The 19,018-nt window shown below is 40.7% G+C and overlaps 1 protein-coding gene across 1 annotated transcript; it reads left to right on the top strand.

Moving 5' to 3' along the window:
• Nucleotides 1-6,810: 6,810 nt before the first annotated feature.
• Nucleotides 6,811-8,644, top strand: LOC308381924 (natterin-3-like; the record flags this gene model as incomplete). Its single annotated transcript, XM_080859583.1, has 2 exons — nt 6,811-6,961; nt 7,533-8,644. 2 exons carry the CDS (start codon nt 6,811-6,813, stop codon nt 8,642-8,644), a joined length of 1,263 nt encoding a protein of 420 aa, XP_080715709.1.
• Between the last annotated feature and the right edge of the window lie 10,374 nt (nt 8,645-19,018).

The following is a 19,018-nucleotide window of genomic DNA, read 5'->3' as shown; positions in this document are numbered from 1 at the left end:
GGGTGATGCTGAACTACATCCTGATTTAGTAATCTCAAAGCTAGGGGCCAGTGTGTGAGTGCCGTAGCCTGCGTGGGAGGTCATAACACTAAAAAGGAAATGGTGGCCCAGTTGCTTAATCGACCTTTATTGGCCTTCTGGCTCATTTGAGGGTGAGAATTAAATGAACGTGGTGATCCTGTCCTACACACACACACACACACACACACACACACACACACACACACACACACACACACAGACACACACACACACACACACAGTCACCGTGGTGATCCTATCCTACGTACTAAGGCCTCCAGAACCCTCCTGCTCCACGAGAGGCCCCAGCCTTTAATGGCCTCTGATTTAGTGCTCTTTTTTATTAACTGCCATTCATTTTCCACATTTACATTCAGGCAAAGCGAGCCGTAATCCAGCTGAGCAGCTCCAAGACCCTCTGACTTTATGAGCCTCGTGCCATTAAGAGAGAAGGGCAATATCAGAGCAGAGAGGATATCACCACCCCAAGATATAGACATGTTTGCATACACAATCAAATGGACATAGACACACACACACATGCACTCACACACACACACACACTCATACTGAAGCATGCATATACACACAAACACGACATTCCCATACTTTATGTACATCTATGCATGCATGCACTCTCACTCATTCACACACAAACAGACAGACACAGACACTAGATCATTCAAACTGCTCAAATTAAACTCCAGACGGGCACCTGTCCGACATTAATAAAAAGACAGATTCTGAGGTACTGCGTGCTGTTACCCTCTTTAATGCGCTCTTTGTCATTTAGCATTATGGTGCAATCTGTTTTTTGGGGGAAACGGTTGCATTCTTGCAAAGTTGGATAGAATTGTGTTGGATTGCACTAGTGCCATCTAGTGGTGGATAATCAGTGAAGACTTATTAAAGCTTCATCAACATGTGGTTACGGTCCTGATGACACTCATGGGCAGGCATCTCAGCCGAATTGATTTGGCGAAAACATCTTCTAAGTAACTTCAGTGTTTGTCTTTTCTTTCTGATTTCCTGATATTACTCAGATCACCACACATCACAGAAACATCCTCAAGTCCTGCTTCCCAGCAGGCTGTTGTTTTGAGATTATGTACCTCGTAAACACACTAATGTTTCATACAATAGCTTTAAATATATTAGTTAATCATTTTGAATACTGGAATCAATCCATACATTAAAAAACGGTAAGTCTGTCAAACAAAATTAATAATCAATTTTCTTTGGCTCAAACCAGAGATGGTATTTCTCAGTCTTAGAGCTACCATTGTGAGTCATTTTGATCAGGCCCAAGTCTAGCCCACCTGATTACAATTATCAGACCCTAATGGGGAGGGTGATTGGTTGAATCAGCTGTGCTTGCTTTGGGCTGAGGACCTGCTGGCTCTCACCTGGGTAAAGGACCCAGGGCCCCCAGCAGGAACAGTGCACTCACGTATACATCACTGGTGGTATCTCTAATCTCACAGTTTATATGGGTTTCACAGGGAACATTTCATATTATAAAATGCATTATGTATGCAAATATATTTACCTGTGATTTACAAATGATATGCTTGTGTAGTGGAGCCACCCATCATCATCTGCTGTAAGTTATTACAAAAGCATTAGCAGAATCATTCTTGGTGAACTTTAAAATCCAGACAGCATGTCTGCCAAATGCATTTAACACATGCTATAGAAGGTTACTTTGATCATTTAAGAGTGTTAGGTATGGCCTATACATGTTCATACACATAGATTTATAGTAGCCTGTACACACAAACAAATAAATACACACACATGCACAACATAATATAATAGAAATCTATGAAACAAATGGCCAGTTGGACAGTATGGTGCTGGACAATCTAGAGAAATTGCTCCCAGCCTGCAGGTAACTACAGTGTGGTCGCTCTAGTGTTGGCAGTGTGCACCTGTCCCTGCTCGTGATGAATGGGATGGATATAACCTGTGCCCAAAGCAGATCAGCTCCCCGTTCTCAGCAGCAGTGTATCTCTCCAAAAGCACTTAATACATGAGGAGTACTTGGACACACACAGACACACAAACCCACACACACACATACACTCACACACACACACACACGCACACAAACAGACAAGCACACACACACACACACACACACACACACACACACACACACACACACACACACACACACACACAAAGTCCCCACACAAAGTCCCCACACAAAGAAATAATAATAATCTGGCAGTGCATTAGAGGTGAACAACTTCTGCGGATGCAACCCCTGTGCTCTCCTAAGTGGAGGCATTATAATTTCAGGTTGCACTAAAAGTGAAGGGATATTAATATGCGTTTACATCTGTCTTCTATTAATATTCATGCCTGAATCCACACCTCTACACAAAGCCAATTTTCTGGCCATCTGCGTTATGGCTGCTGGAGGTGATGAGTCTTTTCTATTTGCGACGCAGCGATACATCACGAGCCTCCCTCCGCGACCGGCGCCACGGTGTTCTGGATCAGTCGCACTGAGACTCGGAGGATTTTAATTAGAAAAGAAAGGATGCAATGCAATTGGACCCCCACCATCCACCCCCCCCACCCCCCACCCCCCGGCCCTCGCTCTCACACACAGATACACTCACGTAAACACACATCTGCCGCCCCACCATCCCACCCCCCCACACTCCAAGGAAATGTTCAGGGCAAAAAAAAACAGATGCATGTGTACTAGTTATACCTGCTCTTCAGTTTAGGATTTGTGGTGGTATAAACCTTAAAATAAATGTCAGTATTTTTGCAGCGCCTAGAAATATACATGTGTTTCCCACTAGAAAGCCCAAGATACAGAGTGATGTTGGCTGATGTACAGGGTGCACAATCACAAAGGACATGTGGAACAGTGGTACTGATTTAATGTTTGATCTTTGATCAAAGTCCAGACCTTAATCCTATACACATCCCTGCATCACATGATTTCCGAGAAACTACAGTGAGAGGCCTGGTTTACAATAACTCAGTAAGGCTGGCAAAGGTGTCATATGGAGCATAGTTCAAAGTCCAACAGTGTTCCAGTGTGTTCAGTGTCCCAGTGTTCCAGTGTGTTCAGTGTGTTTCAGTAAAATACTATTTGAATCAACAACTGTGTTCCAGTAACATAACATTTAAAGTAATATTATGCAACAACTTGACCTCAAAATAACAGCTTCAAAATCAGTTTGGTGGTAGACTGACTAATATGAAGAATGGAATCTGTGTCACTGCCACAGTATGCCTGGTGCACCTGGCATTGCAACTTTAGGGTACAGGGCGCGAGACCAAGCAGGTAAAAACCAAATTTACAACTTTCAGGTCTGCCATAACTGAGTAAAAAAGGACTTCCTTGTAGACACACACACACACACACACACACACACACACACACACACACACACACATGGTCCTGCATCATATGATTTCTTGTCCAAATTTTTTTGTGGGCGGAGTTCGGGCTGGTATCCAGGCTAAATCTATTCAGCTGCGGGACTGAGATCACTCTACCACTTAGATTGAGACCATTCAAATAAACCCAAACAGAAATCATCTTCTTATGCAATTTCTCACTTGGTACTCATCAATATGCATTGTGTAGGAACACTCGTTTTGGAGAGGGAAAGGACATTCTGAAATTATAAATATGTAGTAGTGAAACCACACACACTTTCTGAATGCTAAACTCACATATGTATAGCTAACACTTATGTTTACAAGGTTTAAAGCTCAAACATCTTGGTTTGAAATCTTTACAATGTGCAAGTCTGCACACCTGCTATAAAAGGGGCCTACACTTATCCAGATATGTCAGATGTGAACTCTCATTGCTGAGTACAATCAAACAGTGCTCTCTATCTGAACCAATAAGGTAAGATAGTGCTTTGTTTTATTTTATTTTATTTTACACTCCTGGGTGGAATAGAAGAAACATACAGAAATTAATTTATTTAGTTTTCATATACTTTATACATTTTATTTCAAAAGTGGCTTCCCCTAGCCTTTTTGTGTAAGATGGGCACTGTGACAGGATGGGAAAGGTAGTACTTACAAAGGCAGTGGGATAGAAGCAGTCTGTAAGTCAAATGATGTCCAGAACAGTCAGTGTGTATGTATGGCTTCTCTTGTTCCAGAGTGTGTGTGTGTGGCTAACTCCTGTTGCAGAGTGTGTGTGTGGCTAACTCCTGTTGCAGAGTGTGTGTGTGGCTAACTCTTGTTGCAGAGTGTGTACCAACAACGCTCTGCTAATGAAAAACAAACAAACATATTTTAAACGTTTTCTTTGGGATATTGCTTTGAAATATAACTTTTGTATTAAATAGAACAAGAGTGCTCTGGTCTGGGCTGATCAGGTGTAATGTTATTTAGATAGTTAGCTAGTCCTTAATAAGTTGTGTGGACATAAAATTGAACAATAAAGGTAGCCATTGAATATTACATTGAATATCATTGAATATTACAAACATTGTAGACAGTGTCAAAAAACATTATTATCAAATAATTAAAATAAGAAATGAACTGTTTGAACGTGTTAAATGTGTGCGGGAGACCGTAAGCCCCTGTCAACAACCACTTAAATGAGATCAAATATAATATATTGCCATTCGTTATCACTGAGTCAAGCCACTCTGGGCGCCGGCCAAGTGGAAGTCTATGAGAGCCAGAAAAATGGGCAGAAACATTTGAGCAAGGACAGCTTCTCATTGGCGGATGACAGTTCGAGCCATAGACATATATACAGGCAAGTCATCGACTCCCCAAGATGGCGGCCAGTTGACACGCGAGCCAAGGACCAATGGGGTGTCTATGTATATATGTTTATGGTTCGAGACATGGGCGCACTTCAATGCGCCCATGGCCAATGACAGGGTTTCTTATATCATCGCGACTGGACTGGTCGAATCAGAGACCTTTTGTCATTCCCTCACATCCCATATAAATATCACATATCTGGGCCATTCTACCGAATTGATGCAAAGTCATGTCGGATATATTTTGAATTTTTTTATGGTTTATTCCCAAAACTTGGTCCGTATGTATATTGTACCATATCTAAAGTACACATATCTAGTAAAAGAACAGTCAAGTTTTATATTGTATTTTCAGAATGTGTTGGAATGTTTTTCCTCTTCCAAAAATTGTCACTACCGAAACATCACATTTACTATAGTAAAAAAGTATTATTATTGACCTGTTCAGATTGTGTTTCCTTCCCTTCTCTGAAGAGTATTTTTACAAATATTTCTTGAAGGTTTTCACAATGAAATCCATAGAAATGAAGTTTTTACCAAATTTTCAAGTTCAATTTATCTGTTTCGGTAGTGACTGCACTGTTTCGGTAGTGACTGCGCTGTTGGATGGATGTTAATTTCTCTCCCAAAATCATCCAAAAGGTGCTCTGGGCCGCCCTTTAGTCCACAGAACACATTTATTTAAAAATGATGGGATTGAACTACTTACCATTTCATTTTGTCACTACCGAAATCATCTGGTCACTACCATATGTTTCGGTAGTGACTGTTTCGGTAGTGACAATTCTAGCTAACTTTAAGCATAAATAAAGAATTCTAGCACGCACACGGCTTGCAAACACATCTTTGAAGAGGTGAACACACATACAAACATAAGATTTTCCATGAAACCCCAAAAGGTTTACTTAATTGAAGAAAACATGCGTTTCGGTAGTGACAATTCTTAAGGTTACACGTCGATTTTCAGACTTTGGAACACATTTATATAAAAACTATGGGATTTAGCCACTTACTATTCAACCATGAGGGACAGAGATGCAGTGTCACTGCATGGTCAAAAATGCAGAGTCGTGGCTAAAACACAGGCTCAGCCAACGGACTAAAACTCTTGTGTTTCGGTAGTGACATGAAAACTAGGGACATGATTTTTTGAGTATAGTAAATTGATTTAAAAATTAAACCCACAATAAATCTAAATATTCCAAGTTCTGTTTCAACCCAATCATAAAGATCTTTGAAATTAAAACCTTGAAAAAAATCTTAAAAAATTGAAAAGTGTTATTTAAAGGCATTGAAATTTAGATGTCAGGGTTGGGGACAGCTACTTCCCAATAGAAAGTACCCTATAAATGATGATTTTGTATATATTTAGCTTATCACTATCTCATGTAATGCATTGGGCTTATATAGACCATAACATTTTCTAATTAAACATCTATGCCTAAATACCTAATTGTTTTGTAAATAGTTTTTATTGTTGAGGGACTGCATATTACACGAATTCGGTAGAATGGCCCATCTACGAGAGCAAAATAGCTAGCAGAGACTTTGAGTCTGAGAGTATGGCGACTAAAAACTCTGTAGTGTCTATGCGTGGAACATCTTTCAATCGACGATCAGATGTCTATAAGAAGAGACTAAAAAACATGGGACCAGTTCGGCAATGGATGACGTCAGCCTATTCAAAGTGAATGGGGATCAGTCAACCTTGACAGATCAATGCATTCCAACGCAATAGTGTGAGTGTGCCGTCACTCACTCACTCTCCCAGCTGCACTGCATTCACGTTTCCAGTTAGTTTCCCTTTGTTAAACATATATCTTCTGAGCATTTTCTGTGCTTTCCCTGTGTTTGGACCCTGTCATTTGTGTCTCCTTCTCCTGTGTTTAAGAATCCAGTCTGCCTTGTTTAATCCCTGTTAACCCCTTATAAACTCTAACTCATTTTACATCCTGAGGTCCGTGACATAGATAAAATGGAATATATAAATATGAATGAATTTTCAGTGTTTTTCCTTTCTCAGATGAGGTCCTACCTGGTAGTAGCTCTCACTGTTTTGGTCCTGGCCACGGACCACACCCTTGCTCGTGTCACGCTCTCGGACACAGCAGGAACCCTCCCAACGATGACTTCTCTCAAGGTTTCCATGGAAAAAAACACAGAAAGGATAATCAGTAAGCATTGTTCCTGTCGCTTGTTTCCTTGTGCTGTAGTGTCCAAAAGTCTCTGCCTGGTTCCTTCTGCTCTAGTGTCCAAATGTCTTGTTTCAGAAATCAGTAAATGGACTAATCACAAAGTTGCCTAAGAGCATTTTTCTCACCGCTGCTATCCTGCTGCTCAGGTTCTGTGGTTGGGGCAGTCATGTTGTGTTTAGCAGTTGTGGGCTACTTGTTTCTCACTTCAGTGTCGTTCATGTCTCTGCCACTCATTCGACTAAAACAAAACCAGGCTAATCAAAAGCTAATAACTCAGTACCCCAACACAAGGCAATCAGTATAGCAGCTGCCTTGCATATTATTGGGATACAACAATGACTGTATGTACATAACAATAATGTAAAGTAAATGTAAAAACTGGTCACAGGACTGGGTACATAAGTAAGATATCTTGCTGGAAAGTACATTTCAGTTGTAAACTTTGCTTAGTGTTTATTTTTCCTGGATCCTGAAGCATGGTTCTGACTCTGTTGGTACACAGAGCGGATTGCTGTCCTTTGACCTTTGTGGTTTTGTGCTTTCCTCCTAGCAAACCTTCCTGAAGAACCTGCCCCTTCAGCTCAGAATGAGACCACAGCTGTATTTGTTGATTTCAATGAGACTAAAACTCGCCATAATGTCTTCCCTCCATTTACCTTCGATGACAACCCCAACCTTGAGTGGCAGTGGTTTTCCGGATCAGTGCCCAATGGAGCAGTGGGCATCTGGAACAGCTACACCCAGCGGTACGATTACCTATGCAGAACATTTAGTGGCTGTGAGACTGGATTCTACCACAGCGGATATGGTGATTATTGCTTGTACGCACGCTACCCTAGCTTGTGGTACACCAATGGTTTTTACCTCCTCGTAAACAAAGATGAATTTGCATATCTGGAGTGGAAATGGGGATCTTATGGGTATGTTCCGGAAAACTCAGTCAGAACATGTTTAAATTCAGAGATGGATTATGTTGCAAAAAACCAGTATGGTTTAGGATTGGTTTATGCTGGAGATGCAATTTTTTTACCTTGGTTGACATCGTTTTCTGGTGGTACATTTCGTGGGTACACTACATGGTACAGAAAATCCTACCTGGCTTTGACAATAAATACTGATGTATATGAGCAGGTGATTAAAGATGTAGAGTATTACGTTGATCAAAGCAGCATCATAAAAACTCCCCCATTCGCTGTTGATGGACACACTGTAACCAACAGAGACTGCAATGATGCGATAATGACTGTCACACTGTCTACATCCCAAACAAAAACAAACACGTGGCAATTCTCTTACTCCATGACCCTTGCAACCAGCACCACTTTTAAGGTGAAGGTCCCTTTCATATCAAGTCATGAAATCACCATTGGTGTGGAGCAGACTTTTCAGACGACTCAGGAAACATCCCTCTCTCAATCTCAAACCAACAGCCTCCAGGTGCAAATCACTGTGTCCCCAAACATGATGTGCACTGTTGCGCTGCAAGGCAGGACATTCACATTAGACATACCCTTTAAGGCTCGCCTTGGCCGTACCTACAGCAATGGTGAGACAAAGTGGACCACCGTCTACGGTACTTATGAAGGAGTTCAGGTGGCTGATTACAACGCTGTCATAGAACGCTGTGAGCCCCTGGCCAACCCCTCGCCTTGTGGGGATTAGGCCCATGTGTCAGACACTTCCTCCTCGTGTCAGAAAGCCCCCCGCCTAATCAATGCAGTGACTTACATTACAGATATATATCTTTAATTAGTATGCATGTTAGCTGGGAATCAAATCCGCGCCTTGCTCTACCAATCACATCACTATGTGTCCAGGAGTTGGAGGGCCCAGGAGGCATTCATGTTCAGGGGCCTTTGATTTCATGACCCATCCATGCTCATTGTCTCACTTTGTGTGGCGGTTATATTAGGTACTACAATGGAACATGTCTAGTTCAATATTGGCATGGATGGTCTAACATCCTTAAAATATAGAACCGAGGCCTGTGGGTCTTGTGTCAAATGCAGAAATGTTGTACAGCTTGGCCCAACCTCAGGCTCCACATTCGATAGCCATTTGACAACACAACCCTTCACTTTAAAGCTTTTGTCGATGCTTCTTGCTCTTTTTTCCTGTCATTGAGAAATGTTTGCTTTCTCCCTTTTATATGAATAAAATCATAGCTGTATCACAGTTCTTGGTAGTCTGTCATCACTGAAAAAAGCCTACTTACCATGTCATCGGTTCCCACTCCAATGGGTCAACACCCCTACTCCACAGCCCTATCCTGAGAATGAAAAATGAGCCCTAGTGACAAGTGACTGTTTACTGCAGAGATAGTGACACACACACTCTGAATTTTATCTCTGCATTTTGCTGATACACACAGTGAAGCACACTAACCCGGAGCAGTGAGCTGCTTTTGAGCGCCCGGGGAGCAGTGACTGGGGTTTACTCCATGAAACTTGCAACCAGCACCACTGTTATCGCAGGGATACCAAAAAATACGAGATGCCAATGTCATTATTGGCGCGGACGTGAAGGGATCACATGATTCTGTGAGGTCTACACACTATCAAAGTACAGCAATGTAATGTGTTGAGTGATGATTCTGTGTGGTCTACACTCTATCAAGGTACAGCAATGTAATGTGTTGAGTGCTGCTACTCCCTATAGAAGAGGATGGAAAACCACATGATTGTGCAGAGGTGGATAACGTGGCCTGCACAACCCTGATATGGTTCTCTATGTAGATGGTTCTGCTTCAAGGGATCCAAGAAACGTGCACTGAAAAGGCAGGAACAGTGTACGTTAGTCTGCCCAACAGGAGGAATAGGAGAGGAGAGGGAGAGCGCATGTTGTACTGTGAAGGAGAGCTTTTACGGATTCTGGGTACAGCATGCAACGCATGTGACGGCTGTTATCAGCCAGTTGTGCATTGTTGTTGTAACCTGCTGCTCAGGAATTATAGTTGGGCTTACAGGCCTTTGACCGCCACGTGCACTGAAAAGGCAGGATACGCAGGGCAGGAACAGTGTACTATATCTGCCCAGCGGGAGGGATGGGAGAGGAGAGGGAGAGCAGAGCGCATGTTGTTCTGTGAAGGAGAGCCTTCATGGATTCTGGGTGCAACATGCGGCACGTTTTGCGTCTCACCAGCCAGTTGTGCACTGTTGTTGTAAGTAACCTGCTGCTCAAGAATTATAGTTGGGTAGTTGTTGCATTGGTAAGGTAAGAATGTTTGACATAACTACTTGCATGTGACAGTGAGAGGATTGGCTGGTGTGGGAAATATACATAGAAAAAGCCTTTATTGTCACTGTATTTGCAATACAACAAAATCCCCAACTCATAGCATAATGAATTTAACATATTCTGTGCATAACTAATGTTGTAATAATTCACAAAGCTTCCTGCCTTGCAGGTAATTGTGTTGGCTAAGAAATATAAATGACCAAAAAAAGAATGGCATTGACACCTATGAGGAAATGTTCCTGGTCAACTTTGCGGTACATGAGTTGACTTTATTCGTCAAACATTAAAGGACAATAGTGCCTTGCTAGTGACACACCCTCAGACACAGCGGGAACCTCCCCAATGAAATATTGTCTCAAGGTTTACAAGGAAACAATCAAAGAAAGGCTAATCAGTAAGCATTGTTCCTGTCGCTTCCTGGTTCCTCCTGCTGTAGGGTTCAAATGGCTCTGCCTGGTTCAAGTTTAAGTATTTCATTTGTCAGATGCACAGAACCAACATATACCCGACAATTGCGCTCTCGCTCGCCTCCTTTCCTGAGGCAGTGGTACTGCCTGTCTCACTAACAATATTTTTCAATGCATTTTGAGCTCAACTCAAAGGTTCTACGCTTGCGCACGCATGCGTAAAACCCAGTTTGGAGTGATTGCGCAACTCCTACTGAGGCACTGTCTCCCCTGCCCATAGACACCAATGCCTCAGCCCACTGCACGTCCCTGTTTTCTGGAACCGGAAATGCGCAAATTCAGCGATTTTGATAATAAAAATGCTCGAAATGATCGGAATCATGCAGAAATGACACCCATACCACAGATTAGTAGAGAAATATGAATATTTATTTTATAATATATATATTTATTTTTTTACTTTTCAAAATGACAGGTGAGAGCGCAGATGTGAGTGGTGACCAAATCTGATAAAAATGATGGCACCTTGTCTTTTCCTCAACAGTTCACGGTCTACAAAACATGACCAGTGTTCACAGACAAGTCAACCAGTAACCATTTGACAGCAGGACACACTAGACGTGCCAATTACTGTAGGTGCCAGTCACAAGCCTGTAGTACTCCAAGATATACGAAAACCTCACACACTGTCTACACATGAAAGCAGAGGACACTGACGTGCCGCAGAGAGACATTGGAGAACTTTTACGAGGCCCAGGGTTTAAAGGCAGGGTGAATGTCAGGCAAAGCCTCCTGTCATGTCCCATGATTTAGACTTCAGTGACAGGAATACTGCTGGCCGCGTCCCAGGGGACAGGGGCGAGTCCATTGGCCACTGGCTCCACTTAATGATTTATGATGGAACTTGGTCTACGACGTCCCCGTGGACCTGGGGAGCTTCTCAGAGTGACCAGTTTTATTGCAGTTCTGGGAATCAATTATGCTAACTGTTTCTAATGAATGCACTTTAGGGAACAGCACCGGCACTCTTAGCGATTTCATCCATTTGCATATTGATGACATAAGGACAGTTCTTTGCAAAGCAGTGATGAAATACATTGGAAATATGCCTGTGCGTCTCTCTCTCTCCCTCTCTCTCTCTCTCCCTCTCTCTCTCTCTCCCTCTCCCTCTCCCCTTCTCTCTCTCTCTCCTTACTTTTAGACACAGAAACACAGATACATTTCTGAACCTTTTCAGGTCGCTGTAGTTTGAAGTCTTCTTCAATTAGACATTGTGGTGAGCAGAGTTGGATGTAGTCCAGGGATCCTGGTCTCCCCGGGGAGACAGGAGATATTGTGTGCTTAGAAAGGCCAGCCATTTACAGCAAAGAGGTTAACGTGCATTAAAGATGTACTCAGCTGTTTGTGTCTGTGTAATGGTCATCTGGCAATGTTTTTAGCACTGAAATGCATTAAGGCTAAATGCGGGAGGGAGGGAGGGAGGGGGGATGGGGAAAGCATGGGGGCAGATGTTGGATGGACACAATGAACACACAAGTGCAGTACATAAAGTTATCAATATTACATATTCTTTGAATAAATTATGGATCTGTAACACTTTCCTGACGTAAGTGTTAAAGAGTAATCAATTTCTTGAACCAGGAAATGATTGAAGGGCCAATTTAGCGTGAGTGCCAAATGCTGTTTTTTTTCCTTCTTTCCTTAAGCAGAAAAACATCTCTGACTTTCCCATTCCACGAGGAAAGCACAGTGATTGATGGATTGATGAGAGATGAACGATGACATTTTATTGATACTCATGGTCAGAATATCAACATATCAGTCACCAGGAAACATTTTATCCATAACGAATACAATAAAAAACAAACACAATTTGACAAAGAATAATAAAGTTTAAACTTCCACATTTCTGCAATCTTTGCAGAGGTTTCAGTTCAAAAGTATCATAGCCATACTTAAAATACCTTTATTAAATCTGCACTTGACCTAGAAAGATGACTATTATAATGTACATGTTTTAAAAAACACAAAGTGCAGAGGAAGTTAAGTTATACGGTATGATTTCCACATGCTTCACTGGACGCAATATTATTTGTATTATTGGTGTTTTTATTATTATAATTATGATTATGTTAATGGCCACCTTAATACTCTTTTTCAACAATTGAATACAACTAAAATTAGAGACAGATGATAAGTCAGATCTTATATTCACATATGTTTGTGGCACCTGGCATTGAACCATGCCTTAAGATTGAAGATGTACTAAGTGTTTTTTGTTGACAAGGCCTAAAGATGCTTATCTTTGCAACTCCAAAGTCTTGGTGAATAAACAGTGTTTCCCAATTTTACTGTGCAATTTACTCTTCCTGATTCTACTGTTCCTGCAGATTTTCATGTATTTCTTTACATTTCACCTACATTCCCAAGTCACCTACATTCACAGCAATTGCATAAACAAATCTGAAACAAAGAATCTAAATGCACAGAAGAACGAGCTTCCTTCGAGATTAAACAATTATTGTAGCTTTACTGTAGGTCTAGAAGGTTTTCCTTTTTTTAAATAATTAATTTTCCCTCAATTTCTTTTATTACATTTTAAAAATCCATCTGCAATGTCCTGTCTGTGACATATTGTAGGTTTTCTCTGGCCATGTTGACCATGCAGCACCATGTCAAGCATCAAGTCAAGCAGTACATGGACTACAAATACACAACAGAAATGATGAACAAGACAACGGTTTTATGTCCAGTTAGAAAGACTATACACCATAATGTCATATTCAAAATAATATCAAGACAATAATTGGAATGGTAATTTGGTGTATCCGATCAGATAAAATGAATACATTTTTCTAAAGTGATGTCTTAACACAGCACATTCTGGGTTAAGACCTGGTCAGCTACAAGCAAATTAACTAACTTTTTCATCAATATAGTATTCTCAGTACTGTGAAAACATTTTTTTTCTGTTGTAAATAGTCTCTTTAATAATACAATATGAATATACATATACAGTATATATAACTTTCTGAAATATACTAGAGCCTGCTGAGACATAATATAAATTTAAGTTTATACAAATGCATTTGTGTATACAGTATATGTGTTGTATGTGTATTTGTAACATTCTTCTATACTTAGGTTAGCATTTCAAGTGTGTTAAGAGCTACTTTTATGAAAATGTATTTCCTTGCAGTATACTGAAGCATAACTTAAAATGACTTCACCACACTTTTCTTTTTTTCTTTTTTTTTCTAAGTACAGTACAATATAAAACCATGTTTAGTATGTTTTACATCAGTACCCATAACTGTTCACATGAACAACCCAGGACAATCAGTTTGGTTTTTATTCAGAACAAAGATACAGAGTAAAGATGAGTCATCCCTGCTTGTAAAACATGTGGAGAACCATATCTAGTACCATGGGAGTGTATCGTCAGGCAAACAAATTAAGCTAGTCAGTGGGTGTGTCAAGGTTATTGTCCAACACCATGAGCCATACTACAGAATAAAAACAGGTAGTTAATGTTACATTCCAACAACATCGGAAACTTAACTTCTAGGATACTATTCTAAATATAGAGCTGTCAGTCCTACCTACAGCGCCACTCTGGTGCTTGGTTGTGTGTCTATGTAGATTTGTGCTGGAGAAGAGGGGGATACTCACGGGCGTCAGGGCTTCGGAGGCCCAGCCGTTGATCAGGTCACTCACCTGGGGGTGAAAAGGGCGATGCTGAGTTTATGTGGAGTCTCCAGCTCCCCTCTCATTGGGCACGCCGAGCCTTTGGCTCCCTGACATATGTCACTCCCAATCTGTTCAGCGGGAGTGTATCTCCCTGACATAACCTGTCAGCTCCGTGCAGAAGGCGCCCAGCACCGAGCACCCAGATCCACGTGGCGGAGGAGCCAACCCACTTCCTGCTAATTGGTGTTTTTGTGCTAACACCATCTGTTCTTTAAGAAAGTCAGCCTTCAGGAACACACTCTCCTCCTGCATACATAAACGCCCAAGACAAACAATGCAGCCGCCACCTGGTTGAATCCGAAACAGAGAGGGATCCTAGAGGTGACTCTAGGATGGGAGAGGACGGGTACTAATGCTTAGTCTATTCCTCAATACCCTTACTCCTCAGTTAAGCAACATACAGAACAAAAACGTGCCTGTATGTGATTTAGGCTCAACTAAATTGCTAAATCAACTGAAACATACTAATTTACATCAGTAAAATCATAGGTCAAGCTTCAAATTCACAGGAATGGAGTTCAGTATTGTCATTAGAAGAAAGGAAATAAGATACATAGAAATTCAGCCCTCACTTTGCTGGTACATTGGCCTTGTCTTTCTTTTTCGCCGAGTGCTCATATGAAAACTGAAAAGAATAAATCGGCATTTCAAACGAAAGAGGCAGCTTGCCACCATGTGGAGATGTAAGGTACTGCAGACATTTATGGCCTTCAATGTCAGAAATGTTTTTCACTGCTCTGCAATTTTAAGTGTGGCGTTTTGTCTTAATATCATGTATTCTAAAAACATCTTTTGAAATAGATCGCCTCTTTCAGAAGGCATGTTCAGGAATATTGTCAAACCTCCAGCTATAACACTGATTAGATGACGCTGCAGCGTGTTATTACAACACTGACATGTCCAATCATCACAAAGACTCTCTCAATCATACAAAAGCCCTTCGCTACAACTGTGATGATTTACTTGCCTGGTGTAAATGGATGTCAATTCTGTCAAGAGCAGACTAAGATTATCTGGCAATAACCAAACCAATAATGACTACCGGCTCTGGTGGATTCTGTTGGTCTAAATTAGATTCTAAATACACTGCTAAATGCAATGACTGTGTTTTACACTGACAGTCTGTTACAGTGGAATCTCCCCAGTCTCAATTCCATGGATGATTAAGCATGATAATTAAGGTTTTTGGACATTTTCCACCGAGGCTTGGGCCCAACAGCTGGTGACATCCATGCGTTTGAGGCAGAGGAGTGCATTATAATGAATCCCCATTCATTTCAATGATCACAAAAGTCTGCTTTTGGCAGTGTTACAAAACTAATAAAACCATTCAGCAAGAGACAAGGTTTATTGCAATTCCTGTCACCAATAAGCTTTAGAGACAGAGGCAAAACACGTATCAGGCAGTCATTTAGATCATTATGAGTATTTTATTTTTACCATTCAGTTATATAAATTTGGGCTGAACGCCTGCTGTGCAATTTGAATACACTTTAATCATTTAAATCAAAATCCACATGCCTTCCTTTCAGGTATCAAGTAGTTGATCATTGCAGGCACATTTCGTCAGTTACAAACGGTCAAGTATTTTAGGCCATCAACTGAAATGAAAACAGGTTTATAACCAGAAGAATTGATCCTTTGTTATTACAAATTTAGTTGTTTAGCTCACGCATTTATAAGCAGCTAAAAACTGCAAGGGGGATCCATTCAAGAACTTCCCGTATTTAATTATTCAGCTGAGTCCCTGCTGCCATTTTGCACAGCCCTCGGCTTCATAAGAATAACCCCTAAACCCTTGATTTGACGTTCAGAGGTGAAGAAAAGTCCACAAAACTGTTCACTTCATCAGATGAAACGGAGGTAAGGTGGGTGAGGTTAAGTGCAATGAAACCAGAATCCTCATCATGAAACAATAATGTGGGGGAAAAAACGCTGCATAAAGTCTTCAGTCTGGGTCTTGCCCATCTCAATCAGCCCTTAGGTCAAATGCTCAGTGTTTGGTGGGTTTGGAACTAAACACAACCCTTTCTAAGCACTGTGGGGCCAACAGGCTGTCTGTTGTGATACTGACCCCTACGAAATCGATTGTATGATCTACTGCATACATAAAAACAGCAACTAAAACATAATTTTACAACACTGTAGAAAAAGTCAAATAATGGTGATAAACTATAAAACTATAAAAAGAAGAGGAAGGAGACTGTGTCTGATCCAAGCTAGAAGAATGTCCCCAATGCAGGTCTATACAAGGTTAAAATAATGCAGTAACAAACAGTTTATTTCCCTTTATCTCAAACAAAAAATTGAATATCAGTCGGTCCTGTGAATAGATTTGTGCTTTAGAAATGAATCGATGATTTCCTGCTAGGTCAACAAATATAGGCTTATTGGACAAACCCCATAACATTCTTAAAGTAAGCCCAGGATCATATATTTAACATACCAGGGACAACAACCACCCTTTACAAGACCATCCAATCCAAAGTAAACGGCCAAACGTCGCAGTAGTCCTGCAATTTTCAAACTGGATAAAATGAGGAGCGAAATTTGGCGGCAGCGGCCACTCAGATTGATTAGTGTTGTCTCTGACTACGGCGACGTTTGGCCGTTTAATTTGCTAAGAAGAAAGGCTTGGATGGTCTTGTAAAGGGTTGTTGTTGAAATAAAACTGGGCATTCTTTGGCATGGAATGATAACATAACAACACATTCTGCTTCTGGTGCCACAATGCACAGGCTCAGTCTGGGTCTAGGATACGTGTATTAGCGACACAGTTAGGCTACTTTTACCTGAGAAGTGAGTGTCTGAAATGAGACATAGTCTTTTGTCCACATAATACAAATACCATGTCACTGATCCATTCTGTGTTATTGTGTGGCAAACAGCTCAATTTTTTTGATGGAAAAGTAAGTTGGAACGAAAATATCGTGATATGCTGTTCGTCTACTAAACACAACTAAATGTCTAAGGTTAGCCTGCATCTCCACGCTTCGAGCTTGGAGACGTAGCCTATAAGTGTTGCCATGAGTGAAGGAGTTGTAAATAACCTATCCCGAATTTCAGTAGACTTGTTTTTAACCACACCATAACTTGTAGGCCTACCACATAGCCTATTGCATGCATCTTAATGCTGGTTTAATTTGAAACATGATTAGATAGGCTACCAAAATCTTTACATGACCCATTTTAAGAGATTGTTTTCTTATTTGGTTGATTTTATTTGACTTGAGGAGGATTATTTTGCTCATGAATATCCAAATGAATTCTAATTATCTGGCTACCTAATAGCAACCTATTACTTGCCGACTTCAAGTTACAATGAATTTCCGTCACGTTCAAGTAACATTAGCCAACAATTTACCTTAAAATAAAATGTTGGGGGTAGGGGAGAGTGGGGTGAGATGTGCCAGTTTTTGCTTAAAGTGACTTTTAAGCGAGGCCATGACAGTAATGCTTCCAATTAAAATATGTACTTATATTTCAGTATGTGGTGCATCCTTGGGAACAATCACTTTGGATCTGAAATATAGTATTTAAGAAATATAGCTTTCTGAAAAAAAGAAACACAACTCGTAGCACAACTTGCCCCCGGTGCGGGGTAAGTTGTGCCATTAAAGAGAATAGGCATTGGAGTAAATTGTGCCATTGATTATTGAAGTGAAACAGTATTTGCATCTCAGAAACTGTGATGCTATAAAAGCTAGACAAATTCAATGCAAAATTACTCATTTAAGGTTTATTTAAAGTTATTTTACAACATCAAAGGCCGATTTTCTACAAGCCTATTGCGCCACATGAGCACATCAAAGGTCAATTTTCTTGAACAAGGCCTAGGGCTTCCTGAACACATCAGAACAAAGTTGAGTTGAGTCAGTCTATTTAAAGGTAATCTCCATGAACACATGTTCAGAACAAAATCAAATTAAAATGAAGACTTTGAATGCAATTCTCTATACAGATCACTGGCACAACTTAACCCAGGCCCTTTGGCACAAATCACCACAATCCCACCTTTTTGGGAAAAAATGCATCATCCAGCTGTTTTGAGCTTAAATCATGCTAGCTATATACAGCCGCGGAAAAAATTAAGAGACCACTTCAAAATGATCAGTTTCTCTGGTTTTACTATTTATTGGTATGTGTTAAAGTAAAATGTACATTTTAGTTTTATTCTATTACCTACTGGCAACATTCCTACCAAATTTCAAATAAAAATATTGTCATTTAGATAATTTATTTGCAGAAAAATGACAATTGGTCAAAATAGCAAAATTGATGCAGTGTCTTCAGACCTCAAATAATGCAAAGAAAACAAGCTCATATTCATTTTTAAGCTACACAATACTAATGCTTACACTTAGGAAGAGTTCAGAAATCAATATTTGGTGGAATAACCTTGATTTAAAATCACAACTTTCATGTGTCTTGGCATGCTCTCCACCAGTCTTTCACATTGCCGTTGGGTGACTTTATGCTACTCCTGGTGCAAGAATTCAAGCAGCTCGGCTTCTTTTCATGGCTTGTGACCATCCATCTTCCTCTTGATCACTTTTCAGAGGTTTTTTATGGGATTCAGGTCTCGAAATTGGGCTGGCCATGACAGGGTCCTGATCTGGTGGTACTCCATCCACACCTTTAC

The sequence above is a fragment of the Sprattus sprattus genome, assembly GCF_963457725.1.
Source record: "Sprattus sprattus genome assembly, chromosome: 20".
Lineage (NCBI taxonomy): Eukaryota > Metazoa > Chordata > Actinopteri > Clupeiformes > Clupeidae > Sprattus > Sprattus sprattus.
Note: the sequence above shows the minus strand (reverse complement) of the source record. Positions and strands in the feature narration are given on the sequence as shown.